At 37.8% G+C, this 14,891-nt stretch overlaps 2 protein-coding genes across 2 annotated transcripts in view; one reads left to right on the top strand and one right to left on the bottom strand.

Annotated features, from left to right (window-relative positions):
* Positions 1–9,556, top strand: part of LOC307017775 (polypeptide N-acetylgalactosaminyltransferase 10-like) — a 71,569-nt gene extending 62,013 nt beyond the window's left edge. The window contains exons 8-14 of the mRNA XM_079647549.1: positions 41–148; positions 2,532–2,753; positions 5,706–5,822; positions 6,039–6,188; positions 7,065–7,298; positions 7,432–7,594; positions 7,714–9,556. Coding sequence (XP_079503675.1) covers positions 41–148; positions 2,532–2,753; positions 5,706–5,822; positions 6,039–6,188; positions 7,065–7,229 — 762 coding nt within the window. The 3' untranslated portion in view covers positions 7,230–7,298; positions 7,432–7,594; positions 7,714–9,556. The remainder of the gene's footprint in view (positions 1–40; positions 149–2,531; positions 2,754–5,705; positions 5,823–6,038; positions 6,189–7,064; positions 7,299–7,431; positions 7,595–7,713) is intronic.
* The window catches only part of LOC307017776 (uncharacterized protein), a 307,460-nt gene that overhangs the window by 234,581 nt on the left and 57,988 nt on the right, over positions 1–14,891 (bottom strand). The window lies entirely within an intron of this gene.

Raw genomic sequence — 14,891 nt, 5'->3', positions numbered from 1 at the left:
GATTAAAAATATCTTCCTCTCTTTCTGCATGTCCCTGTAGGTTTGGATGTGTGGTGGTCGGATGGAGGACATTCCTTGCTCGAGGGTAGGACACATCTATAGGAAGTACGTCCCATACAAAGTCCCTGGTGGGATCAGCTTGGCGAAGGTAATTCTTCACACTGTACTGTATGCCTTCACGGATCATGACACAATACAATACAGCAGATCAGTCACAGATTGTATGCGTACTTTAACAGTCTACAACAGGGGTGCAGTGTCAGTGCAATGCAGTCTATTATATATTATTCACCACACAACATTGGATTACATTATATTGTAAGTAGGACATATCTATTGTAATGTTAGCAGCTCAAATCAAAGCATAATGGATCCATATTTGCTGATACATTCAGGGCCTATATGTTTGATAATCATATAGCATAGCACACTTGCAGTCTGACACTTGAGTAACCCGTCTATTTTATGTTACACATTAATAAAGTTTTAGGGCTTAAAGTGATCTCAAAAATATTGGTAAAAATTGAATGCTGCAGAGATATCCTGACATTAAGTGCATTTTATTGACCAAGCTTCACAAAAAATGTGATCTTAGGCTACCTATGATGCAGCTCAATAGCGTCTTTTTTATTGGACAGGGCCAGCCGTATAAAATCCACATTGTTAAATTGCAATTTTCCAAGTCTATAATCCGGTCTGTTAATACAATTAAAAGATGTCATACCCAATCCAAGGCTTAACCCTGATTACATCTTCAGGGGTTGTTTTGTGAGACTTTAAAATGCTCCTATAGAACCACATACAACATTACATCACAGTTTCACATGCTTGATTGGCAAAGGAAGTGATAATATTACGGCCATTTCTTACTGGAGGACTGCTTCATTAATATATTTTCCATCTATCTGGTCTGCATATTACAAGTTCTTTATCAGGTATTAGGAAGTGTATGTATGGCAGAGACTCCCTGGCTCATTAACAGCAACAACACAATAGTCCTATTTTATTAACAGTTCCTATTTGTGTCTTTTGAAAAAGTTCTTATCTGTAAGGTTTCTTGATTGGAAAATACATGAAGCAAAATCCAATTATGCTCTCAAAATACAAAATTAAAAATACCATCTTATCAGCCAAATAGATTTATACATTATTAGTTTCCTGCAGTATTCACACACAGGGCTGTTCAGCATTTAAATTAGGGTTTTATTTAGTCTACGAACCAGAATAAAAATAGCATTGTTGGCTTTGTGTGAAGTATGGCTTGATGTGAAACCAAATATACTTCAGCTCAGGACATTTTTAGATATTGCAGTACAGGGATTTTGAAAAGTAATTTCAATGCAAACGCACGCACGCACGCACACACACACACACACACACACACACACACACACACACACACACACACACACACACACACACACACACACACACACACACACACACACACACACACACACACACACACACACACACACACACACACACACACACACACACACACACACACACACACACACAGGTACACACGTCGTTCTACTGTGAGCTAGTCTTACAGTGGGGCAGTATAATAAAATGGTGTAGTTTTTCTTTCGTATGTCCTCTACTAAGTACTCTCCTCCAGTCTGAAGAACACTTTACAGTCAAGTCAACTCTACAAACAAAAGACCACCAGACGATGAAGGCAGCAGTATGCAGTGTGGTCGCTTTTCAAAACGTACAGTATATGCGTTACAGGTGTTACTGTGAAGAATGAGCTTAAGTTTCATTGTTCCCTGTATGCTTCAAAGTAGCTACACGGAATAGGAAATAGTCTATAAGTGCTACATCCTCTAGGTTGTATCCTAACATTCATTCTGTATGCCTCTGCCTTACCTGGAACTCACCTCAGTATTCAACTGAAGGAAGCCGGCATTTGTTTTGACTGTTTATTCTGAATACCTTGACCTCAGTAGAATGCTAATGGTCCTAAATCAACCTGATTATAAGGGATGAAAGAGAACATTTATATAAATAATATATACTACAAATGAAGGAAGTCTTGCCCCCGGCAAATATTTGAAACTGCTGTTAAAGAGTATGACATTTTTGTTATCATTCTACAAATGTTTTCTTTTTTATCAAAGTGCTAAAGTACTCCACTTAGAAGTGCATGTATAGTATGAACAAGGTCGGCTCTAATTCAGTTGGCTCAAAATGGATTTCAATGGAAAAAACGTTTTACAGATGTAGCAAAGTCATAAAATAAATACTGATATGTGGGGTTATTTCAAAGCAGAGTCAGAAAATGGATGCCATTGTATGCTCAGGCTCTCCGAGGAATATCTACACTGCTAACAGCAGACCATCTAAACATTTATGTGCACAAAACTGTCCAAATATGTTCCAAAACATTTTCTTTGTTGCCAGGGACTGTGGGATTGTGTGCTTATGTGTGGTAGGCTCATAGAGAGTCTGGCAGAATGTAAATGCCTGCTAAGAAAACTCTGCTGTAGTGAAAGAATATGTCTGGATGACTCCTTTTATTTCAGAACCTGAAACGTGTGGCAGAGGTGTGGATGGATGAATACGCCGAATATGTCTTTCAGCGTCGGCCTGAATACCGTCACCTGTCAGCAGGAGACATGACGGCCCAGAAGGAGCTGAGGAACCGCCTCAACTGCAAGAGCTTCAAATGGTTTATGAGCAATGTGGCCTGGGATCTGCCCAAACACTATCCAATGGTGGAGCCTCCAGCAGCTGCATGGGGAGAGGTAAGGATTAGTTTACGAAACTAGGATGAATAGGATATTAGAAAGTACCACATCTCTAGTTTCTGAACACAATAGTAAATTAAACTTTATCAGCAGAGCACATTGTAGTGATCTAATGCAGGAATTCCCAAAGTGGGGGTCGCGAGACCCCGAGTGGGGGTCGCGAGATGATTACAAAATAAAAATGAAAAATCTTTTTTTTTTAAATTGATTACCGTAATTTTTTAAATAATTTTAAAAATATATATATTATTAATAATAACGTTTGCATAGACATTTTCAGGGGCGGACTAGCCATCTGTATAATTTCCCCGCAACGAGGCTCCCCCTTTGACAATCCACTAGCGCAGTGTTTGTGCGGAAAACTGAAATTAATTCACTAGCCCCTTAAATAATATGGAAAACATTTTTAAATGCCTAAAGGCTACTTCCCCAACTCTGTTTCTCGGAAGACCTAACAGTTTAAAGTGAATATACTCACCATGACCATACTGTGAACCAGTGGCGTAACAAGGTTATGATTGGCCCCTGTGCAAATATTGTTTTGGGCTACCAATTGGATCAAATATAAAAGTCAGCCGAATTAATGTTGATACTGCAAAGAGACGTATTGTGTGAAGAGAAATGGAAGATGTTGTTTAATTGCTGATATATTTATGATCCACTTTACATATTCAGTTTCCGTGGCAGTTCTTCCAATTTGTCTAGTCTTCTAATCAGGGCTCTATACATAAAGAACTACGGCAGATGTGTAATATTTATTGCAGCCGAACCGTGTATTACAATGCCGTTATGTGATGACTTTCAAAGAGAAAAGCAAGCACACTCGGCATAAAGTATTATTATTATTTTTTTTTTATGTTTTTCGGATTTCATATCGCATAAACACCATATCCCAACATGCATTGTGGCTAAACAATCCAATCACCGAGCTTAAACCATAGCTGAGGATCTTGGGTAATTAGTTCAGTGGTTGTGTATCTGTTTCTGGTTATGATATTTTGAAATTCAGTTCGTGACGGACGGCAAAAAAGTCAGAGATTATGGAATTAAACAAATAAATAAAAACAAAGATAATTGTGTGTTATTGTTGAGTAAAGTGTGTTATTTCGAAAATAATAACAAATTAGAAGGAAAAAAAGATTTAACAAAAATACAGATTTCAGTATTCTGAGGCTCTGAACCCCATTTATTTTCCTGACTGACGGCGAAAAAAGTCAGACATTATACAATTTAAACTTAAAAACAATAATTGTGGCTTTATATTGAGTAAGAACCATAGACTGTATATATAAAGAACATGTTTTTATGAACCACACAGCTTCCGGTCTTCCAAGACCCGACCGGACAAAAATACGTGTTGCAGGCACGAAACACACTACCAATAGAAATACATTGCTTTTAAAATCGTTCTGTGTGACATGAAAAAAGGGGGAAATCGTGTTGGTGAACACGAATCAATAGATTAAATGCCGTGACTATAACGTGAGACTGGGTTGACCAAAAAATGTCAAGTTTCTCCAAGGCTGAGAATACATACGTACTTTTTAATAAAAACAGATTTGTAACTGATTGTATGTATTTGTGATCATAGTGATCTGCTTGTATGTACTTACACAATAGGTGTACTATTCTCTCTATGTGTTGTACTGTCTCAGTGTGAACATAGATTAAACAGCCAGCCAAACTCTTTTGAGAGCCAGGGAATGAGCAGCCATGCTCCTTTATTGACTTATTTGCAGTCTACTGACATTCCAACGGAGTGAAACTATAACAAAAGAAGTTACAAGGCACTTCATGATCTCATACATGCAAGTGTAACATACACAGATTAACACATAGGACCGCTAAGTGCAAACAAGGTAAATATAGCTAATGCAATAAGCATGTATAAAGGCTAGTATGCCAACATCTCCAAATGTCATCACACAAACACAATACATGTTACTAATCCGTTTTCTTACAGTGTAAGTGTAAGGCTTACACTTACAGTCATTGCTTTCTGACGGACTTGACCCTTTTACTCTTCAGGTTGCATAGGGAAAATTAGTAGTAGTTTACTGCCATGCTATTCAATTCACTTTCTCCTACTTCCTGTACCTGGTTTCCTGTCTAACCTTCAGTACACATTTTACAAAAATATAAATGTGCAATTATGAAACATACAGGTCAATATCACCTTGCTATTGGTAGCTGAACTGTCAATACCCCAAAAAGTATTCTTAGATATAAATACCACATTTTGAGTTATTTAGAAACAATTAACACTTATAGTTTCATGTGTTGTTACCTAAGAATATTTGTTTAGTGTTATTATGGGAGAATTACTATTCTTGTGGTACTACTGCCTTATTAGGCCCATATTGAGCAGAGTATATTAAGACCAAAGGTCATGTACAACAACTTCCTTACTTGCAATAAATAAGCACTAATTAGAGGGTTATTGAAGAAAAACTCTCAACTAATGACTTAATACTTGTAGAATATGGTCATGTAGAATAAGGCATTAATAAGTGTTTTATAATGACTAATAAAGAGCCAATATACTGCTAGTATGCATGTTAATTAACAACTAGTTGATGGTTAATATGTGTACCTTAATATAAAGTATTACCTTATTATTAATAATAACGTGTGCATAGACATTTCTCAGGGGCGGACTGGCCATCTGTAGAATGTCTCCGTAGCGAGGCGCCCCCCGTTGACAATTCACGTGGTGGGGGGGTCGCCAGTCTCTGGCACTGTTATTTTGGGGGTCTCTGGCTGAAAAGTGTGGGAACCCCTGCCCTAGCACACATCAACGCATGGGATCTGTGATAAATCCATGCGTCAGGTTGGGACCGATGCTGGCAAGTAAATGCTGAAGTAGTGGCTGGAATGATTAACATATTTAATGGGACCTATACTGTGGTTTTTTGAGGCTCCACGTGATTTTGTGTATGTGTTTTGTAGATACGGAATATGGCCAGTGGGATGTGCATGGAGATCAAGCACTTTGTGTCAGGAAGCCCCATCCGCCTGGAGAGCTGTGTGAAAGGGCGGGGCGAGGTGGCCTGGAGCCATGGACAGGTGATTGGCAGATTGTTTGACCCCAATCACTTTGATTTAATTCAGCTTGCTTTACAATCTGTACCACATGTCCCAAACTAGCCTCATATCCTCAATTCAAATAAGGAAAATTCCACATGAAAACACTGTGATGGGGCAAATGGAAAATGTGGAAAGAGCAACAGAGGAAGGAAACAGTGTGATGTTTTTTTTACAGTTGAGATGTGTTCCCTGCAGGTGTTAACATTTGGTTGGAGGGAGGATATTCGGGTGGGTGACCCCATGCACACAAGGAAGGTCTGCTTCGATGCCGTCTCTCACAACAGCCTTGTCACCCTGTACGACTGTCACGGCATGAAGGGCAACCAGCTGTGGCGCTACAGAGAGGTATGAAGAGGAAAGTGCATTTTTTTAAAATTTGCAGCTGCATCCTGTTGTCAGCCTTCTAACAGTGCTGCTGGTGTGATTTCTGTGGTCATCGAAGCATAATTTGAGTCAGTCAATTACTAATTTCATCATAATGTTGGCCATCTGGTAAACATTTACTGTAATGAATGAATGTGCAAACAAATTCCAGGACGCATAAACAGCAGACCTTACCCTGCCCCTGTTCCTGTTTCTTTAAAGCCAGTATGTGATGTGATTCTACCATCGTTCAGCTTATCCTTTTGGCTGCTTTTGTTGTTGTGTATAACAGAACAATTCTGGGGAATCTATTTCTGTACATATATACGCATTCAGCAGCGAGAGGGAAATCTTTTCCTTAGAAGTTGGTGTAGATCAAACCAGACTTAAGGTATGAGGAACGCCAGTTGTTCTTTTTATAGTTTTTTTTCCCGCACAGAATTAAACATTTGAGCTAAATCCTGACCTCATGTCCTTTCACAAGCTCCAGAGGTATTCTTGTCAAACTCAAAATATTACCTAAAGTTCTGTAAAGTAATCTTTTTTAGTTTGTTTCTTCACTATTTGATGGCCTTTTTCTTTGTTTTGGTTTGATTTGTTATTTCTAATATCAAATATAAGACCATGGTCCAGGAACAGAAAATACATTATAAAATAAAACAACAACCACTATTATGGAAACAAATGGATAATGTTTTTGAAAGAAGTATGGGTTGAGTGGGATTAAATGGTTTAATAATCACAGTGGAACAAATTGTTAACATTTGTGAGAAGATAATGCTTCAAGTTACATCAAGAACAACAATGTACATCCTCTGTATGAATAGGGCTGTTCTCTCTTTACTCTCCTTCCTCCAGGATAAAAGTCTCTACCACCCCGTCAGTAACAGCTGTATGGACAGCAGCCCGAGTGAGCGACGGGTCTTCATGAACACGTGCGACCCGTCCTCTCTCAGCCAGCAGTGGCTGTTTGAGAAAACCAACGCCACCGTGCTGGAGCACTTCAACCGGGGTGCCAACTGAGGCCGATGGACGTTGAGATGAAACGTCTTCCAAAGAAAAAATACACAACATGATGATCACCTTGATCAGGTAAATAATACATGTATTTGACCCGGCTTTCTCGGGAACCAACTGGTGCTGTCAATCATTTTAAAGACATTGTCTACGTTTCTCTTTGCTGCCTTTAAATTCAACCTGGTTCTCTGTTTGTTTGTTTTTTCAGATAAGAATGGGAGCTACAAGTGAATACTGTGCTGCTTCAGTAGTATTCTCTGTGGTCCAGCAGAAATCCAGTGTGCCGGCCAAGAAGCAGTAGAGCTGGTCGGACCACACACAGCAACACTCAGAAAACAATCATTCAGCATGAGATTTTGATGAGGGCAAAGGTAAAAGAAAGACACACTTACCTGAGCACCAATGCCACCACACAGTCAGCTAATTTAAAAACACTGGAAAAAACACTGAAAGATATTTCATTGATTGTGTGTATTTTGTTCCCCCCTAGGCTGGGAAAACCATGGTGAAGCCTGATTGCCTCTGGAAATACAGAAAACACAGAGCTCTTACAAACTGAAGGTTGGACCTTAAGCATTTCCAAGAGTGAAAAACTCAAACTGTGCTGGATTTAATGGATTGCCTTTTTCTTTGGCCTTTTTTTCACCTTGTGATCTTCAATTGTTGCCTTAACTATTCCAACAATGGGAAATACCTGCTCCTACTCTTTCATCCAAGATTCGTAAAAGATATATGGCGACATTCTTTGTGCAAGCCAAAACTTTATGGAACCTGGAAAAAACTGCCAAACGTCTTTAATGCAAGTATTCCTGCACAGTGTGAAGATGAATTGCTTTTATAAAATGAACACAATCTTGTACAGACTCGTCTTTAAAGTGCATTTTTTTTACTGAACAATAAAGCAGCAAAATGACACAGGTATGTCCCTATTTATCTCAAGATGATTATACTTGTTTTATTTTTGTTCTGTCTGGTATTTTATAGTTAACCTGTTCAGATTCCTAAGAGAGATGTATTCAGCTCCAGTTGTTTTACTTTCTATCAGCACACCGAATATCCTCTTGCGGGTATTATGTTTAATACAATAACTAGAGTCATAGTTCAGACATTTCAGACATTAACTGAAAATGTATGGGATTAGTTTTGTATCATAAAGATAAAGCAACACTTTCTCAAAATAAAGCAAAACTATGAGTTTAAAAGAAAAAAAAACTGAGTCAAGCAAAATAAAATAAATTTCAAAAATAAAACTATAAGTTGCAAACAAATCATTTGTGTAATCATATAAACTATAAGTATTTTTTCTTTGTTTTAACATAGGTTTTTGTTTGCAGTTCTTGTTTCTTCTTTCTCAATGAACAGACTTTTGCTCTCGCTGCAGCCTTCTCTTTTGCGCTCCCTCGTCTTTTGTTTGAGATTCTGACACAAACCTCCCAGGTGGGCGGGACTTTCAGGGGTGCGTCCCCATTGGCTACTCAGTTTTTGAGTGACAGCCCAGTCCTCCAACGATTGTACAGTGCAGGCAGCTGCGGTGCGGTGGCTGCCTGAGGGTGGATAGAACACCCCCAGAAGAACCAGCATTTCAATTATTACTACAAGTGAAAATGTATGTAAGTGTTGATCATTTGTGCTGTTTGTGCTGTACTATACGGTCTGTTTCTTTATTGTGGTAAGTGAGAAATAAAGCTGTGCTGTGAAAGTTAGCTTTTGCTACCTTTAGATCCATAACAATGCAAGCTAAGTAGCCTAACAGTTAGCTACATAGCTAGCAGTGAGTGAGCGTTCAGACACCGGCGCACACACTCAAACTGACTCGTGTGCCTGACTCTACCAACAGGCTTTCATGATTCTGTTTAGATATGCAAGTATAAGCCATGATAGCTTATTTTATTAACACGCTAATTATATATGAAAATCAATGGAGGCTGAGTTAACTTTGTAGGAAAACCTACCGTCCATGGCTGTCCCTGAGCTGTGTTTTATTTGTTAACTTCATATTATTCATTTCCTAAAACATATATTTTCCTCTCATATTAACAGTGTGGATCATTGAGACAGCGTGGTGTCCAGAGTCTTATCCCGTTTTCCCATTTCCTCTGAGGGGACAGCACGGAGGGGGGGGGGGGGCATGAAGAAAGACCTGCACCAGCTTCATCCACGCTGGGTGTTACTGTTATCACTTGCTCAGAGTCATTTCATTTGACCAAATGTCTTTACATATACATTTAATAGATTTTATTATTATCCACCTTTTAGTTTTATTTCCTTTTATTTAAAACATTCTTTGAGACTTCATCTTCTGGTTCAAATTTCAATAAATGTAATTTGTATAATCACTCTTTTGTCTTTATTCTACATGAAAATGTTAGAGATTCCATTCAAATCTGTTGATTATTCATATCTTCCTCAGGCTAGGAATAGTATGTCGAATTTTTAATGCTAAATGTATATCATTTTCTCACAGGATATAGAATGAAACAACACCGGTTTTATCCATTGTGTATGAATGCTTCAGCTCTTCAGACCAACATAGTAAGATGTGAGCATGTTCCTAATTGTGTTGGTATGCAGCCTAGGTCTGGTCTGTTTAATAAAGCAAATCTGCCACTTTTATATTGTAGAATTTGTTAAATTAAAGCAGTCTTTAATTGTTTGTCCTAAACATAGGAATATATGCTTTTGAAATGTAACATTTCTTTGAAAAATAATAGTATACAGTTTATATTGTGTATCACCTTTAGCTTGAAAATACATAGATGTGTTTTTTTAATCTAATAAATAGACAGACAGACACTTTATCAATCCCAAATTGGGAAATTATTTAACAGCAGCAGTGTGTTCAGGTATTCAAATATTTAAAGTTGGAATAAAGTATGAACTACACATCACAAGTATAATGCACAGCAAGCCATAAGAGAAGTCCGATATGTTCATGAAACTACCCAGGAGACACCAACACTAACGTGGCCGAGTGGACTCCGGAGTTTGCTGCATGAGTTGCACTGTATGATCTGTGTTGAAGTGGTCTGTCACTCAAAAACTGAGTAGCCAATGGGGACACACCCCTGAAAGTCCCGCCCACCTGGGATGTTTGTGTCAAAATCTCAAACAAAAAATGAGGGAGTGCAAACGAGAAAGCTGCAGCGAGAGCAAAAGTCTAATCATTGAGAAAGAAGAAACAAGAACTGCAAACAAAAACCTATGTCAATACAAAGAAAAAATAGTTATAGTTTACATGATTACACAAATGATTTGTTTGCAACTTATAGTTTTATTTTTTTAATTTATTTTATTTTGATTGACTTATTTTGTTTTTCTTTTAAACTCATAGTTTTGCTTTATTATGAGAAAGTGTTGCTTTATCTTTATGATACAAAACTAATCCCATAAAAACGTAGGTCATCAGAGATGTAGTTAGGGTAAGGGTTAGGGTTAATCCAAATGAAAAATGATCAAATAAGGATTACTAATATTTATTTTTTTAACCTGTTTTTCAGGTCTCAGGCTTGAACATGACCAGTGTTTCCCATACATTGATTTATTTGTGGCTGGCCGCCACAATTAAATATCGTCCGCCACAAATGGATCTCATAAAAAAAAATATATATTATTATAATTTATTAAAAAAATGTTGGTAGTCTAATGGATAGTGAGGTGGGCTGATGATCGGAAGGTTGCGAGTTCAAATCCTGCCTGGAACACCATTACTAGTGTGCCCTTGAGTAAGGCACTTAGCCCTCGGTTACTCCAGGGAGAATGTCCCTGTAATTGGTCATTGTAAGTCGCTTTGGAATAAGGCGTCTGCGAAATGCCTGAATTGTAAATTGTAAATGATATTTTTGGGAGAATAAACCCCACGGATCCTCAACTCCGGTGTGTTTCACTCATTAACAACGCAACACAGAGCAAGCACTATTTTACTTATAGTGAAAACTACCCTTGGATGATGGCTTAGTAGACTAAAAGCTTTAGGAATCCAAAGTACAACATATAATAAGTACCCTGTATCAAGATTGATGCAAAACAAGTTAAATTTGACCTTTTTAGAGAGATTTAGCCCAACAAAAACACTTCTGGGGTAATTTGGGTGGATTTTACACATCTCTGGCCCCCCTTGGTTGATTTTGACGAATGAAATCTCTTTATAACTGCTAGAGCCAATGGAATCGAAGGGGGGTTTTCACATAGACACCAACGTTAACACAAAAAGGTGGGGGCTTTGCGCAATGTAGTTTTGCATAAGAGTGAAGCTATCTCTCCCTCTGACATCTGGAAACGGAAAAGCAGGTTTATTGCTTATGGATTATCAGAAATAATTTCAAAGGGACACAGACACATTGGATTAACCTATGGATTAACTTCAGCAGCGTTGTTATCGTTTTAGTGCCATTGAAGACCAGTTTTGACCAGACAACGACCAAGGTAGGCCATGTTAGCCTTTTTAGCTACCTAGCACCACATGTTTTGATGTCTGATTTTGTTTATAAAGTCGCGAGTTCTTATCATACAGTGATAATGTATGTACCAAACGATTCTGTGTTATCTCACGATGCGAATCGATGGGTTGGATGTGCAGAAAAGATCAATAATAAGGGTTTTATGAGTGATTTTCTGTGCAGTAATCTGTTAGCATTTCTAATTCAGAGGCTTTCAGTTAGCATTCTGTTTTTTTAATTTTTTTAAAATAAAAAATAGATCAGTTAGCTGAGTTTTTTCTTCGTTACATGGACATAAAACATTCATAGTTTATTACATCTTAAGAAGCCCTCAGACACTTTTGCTTGCAGATGTTGTGATTTCTGCCCCTTCGGCGGGTCCATGGGGTTTAAGAGTCATAAACGCAACATGTCCAGTGTGCCCATCCCTGCATTTTGTAGTTGACTATTCAGGTCCTTCAAATACACACTTTTTTTTTACATATCTTATTGGAAATTTGATCAAATGGAGGTCACACAAACTCATCATCTCTGCTCAGTCTGCGGAGGAAACCTGTACTGCAAGCTAATATTTCCCTTCAAAGGACAGCAGCTGCAGAGGCCCAAAGATAATTTGCCACTTTCAACATTTTATTGACAGAGTGAGTCATCACCCTGTGTGGCATTCAAGTCTGTGGATCTTATTGGCATCTAATGCCTTCAAAGTCTACCAAACAAAAACTGCAGCCACTACAGAAATGGCTTGAACCATGATCGTTTTGCACGCTCTCTAACCACCAGATATTATATTTTTTATTCCACTGGCCTTCATTTATGAATATACATGTACATCTTCAGAGTTTCACACATAGAAAAAAAATGCTAACAACTATGATTATATTAAGAGAACAACATTGTAAACATTGATCACAGTGGCACATAATGACATCCCAGAATCAAGCATATTGAAAATCCACTTCCTACCCTTTATACATGTCGTGAGTCATTTTAGCTACAACATAAAGCAGACTTAAATTCAACATTTGATTAGAAATGTTGAGGTAAAGGGAAGGGCTGTTGATTGCAGAGGACTAACTGTAACCCTACACTAATTATCTTGACAGTCACATCATTTGTTAGGGTTAGGGTAAAAAAGGCCATCAGTACATCAATTAATCGTGGCAAGGAAACCTTTTTCTTGCATACCTTCTCGCCAAATGGAGAAACCAAAAATGGAGAAAACTCTTAATTAATTCAAGTAAAGGGCCAGGTTTACCAAAAACAATATCAAAATGTATCTTCATACAAATCTTGGAGTATAATCCAAGATCACTGAAATCTACTACAGTTGTTTTTTCTACAGAAAGATGTCAAGGTTAAATATTTGATGTCGGACTTAATGATTGATTATATTGGATGAATGAAATACACATGTTAAAAATCACTAAAGATGAAGGTCTTATATATTCAACACAACAATATAAAACAAGAAAGGAAAAGCAGACAATACAAACAACTCAAATAAAATGATTTGGAAGAGAAGTTTTGATTGAATATAATATTGCCATTCACTTTTTTGCTCATCACGTGTGAGTGCAATTGAAAAAATACGTAACTGAAACATTGACATCTCAAGCTCTAAACAAATGCAGAGACAATCAGAAGGGAATGTATGGTAATTTCCACAATAACTGGCTCTGGAGCTGTGTGTGTAATGCACTGTGTCGAGTCAATTTTACAAAGGGGGAGACACCCACTGTCACGAAAATACAATTTCTAACACATCCAGCACCCCATTCGCCTCGATGATATGATGACCGTACCAATTGCACCCACTCCTTCTGATGATGTGCTTGAACACAGACGGCATGAAATGAAAAAATAGATGCAAACCTGAAGAAAAAAGCTGAAACAAAAGACGGCAAATTGAATTCTGACTGAAAAATCTAAGTCTTTATTTATTGTCAACTTTTATCTTTCATAAAAGGAAAATACCTTTGCAGAAATAGGTCAAGATGAAAAAGCAATATTAAGCAAGTGTAACCAGGAAGTATTAGTCATATGCAGTACAGTAGATTAGGACTGAAAAAGTCCTTAAATTAAAATATGAAATGACTACGAGTGAAAGGTCTAGTTTCTCTCTTTGGGGAAGGAATTGGTGTTAGTCTGACTATAACCAAACGCTCTGACTTCGGATGGCTCAGTCTGGAGAGTGGTGACAGGCTTGCTCTGCTCATAACATCAGTTGAATAATTACAGCTAACCTCCCTCTCCACAGGGCTTCAATGCTATAAACGGCCCGCTGTCAAAACCCTAATGGAAATTCACGGCCATGGCAGTGTGGAAGTGGCAGGCTGGAGTCACCGGGGACCTGGGAGGACATATTCGGGTCAAATCCTTTGAGAGGGCCTCATGTGTTTAAAAAGGCAGATTGGAGCTGTGTCTACGAGGGTATTTTATTAGGGTAATACTTTTTTTGTATTTAAAGTCATTTTATTTCGTCTCTACATTGCCAAAAAAAAGAATATATGCACACAAATGATTTCATTTTTTTTTTTAAAGAGGTGAGACTTAAAGAAAAACAACAGGCTGAGACACAGCACAACACGCAGCAGCTCACATTGGATTTCTAACCTTCTCTCTTATGATGTTGCTCACAGAAAGAGCAATCAAAACAGCAAAAATGTGTATGCAGATGTGATATTAATTCCTTTTCACAACCGCTTTCAAAACACTCTCGGTCCTCACCTAAGCTATATTTACCATCCTAGTTGCTTTCCATTCAATCTCTATGCCCCTGCATGATAAGCTATCACACACAGAAATACCAGCTAGCCCACATTATAGACTTGAGGCCAAAGGAGTGATATTTCTCGCAAAACCAATTTTTCCTCTTCTATTCATTTACAAAATAAATTATTAGCATGGACAATATTTATTTCTCATTAGAATTATTTTTAACAGTCAAATATAAAAAAATGAACTAGCACCTACATATTCAAGGCCCTCAGCTATTGTAGTAATTTTCACACTCAGGGGAGAGTCTCAGACTCATATACATCTAATTAAAAAGCTATTTTCTTATGTTTCAACTATTTGTATGCATGAACAAAGAGGTACTTTTACTGATTTCTGATTCATCGTGCCCTCCTGATATTTGTGTGTCACGGTTGTCAAAATCATATTCAAATGTTGCTTTAACATCACTGCTTGACTTCGCTATATATATATATATATATTTTGGCTGGGAAGT

The sequence above is a fragment of the Notothenia rossii genome, assembly GCF_949606895.1.
Source record: "Notothenia rossii genome assembly, chromosome: 9".
Classification (NCBI taxonomy): Eukaryota; Metazoa; Chordata; class Actinopteri; order Perciformes; family Nototheniidae; genus Notothenia; species Notothenia rossii.
This window is presented reverse-complemented; position numbering and strand designations above follow the sequence as displayed.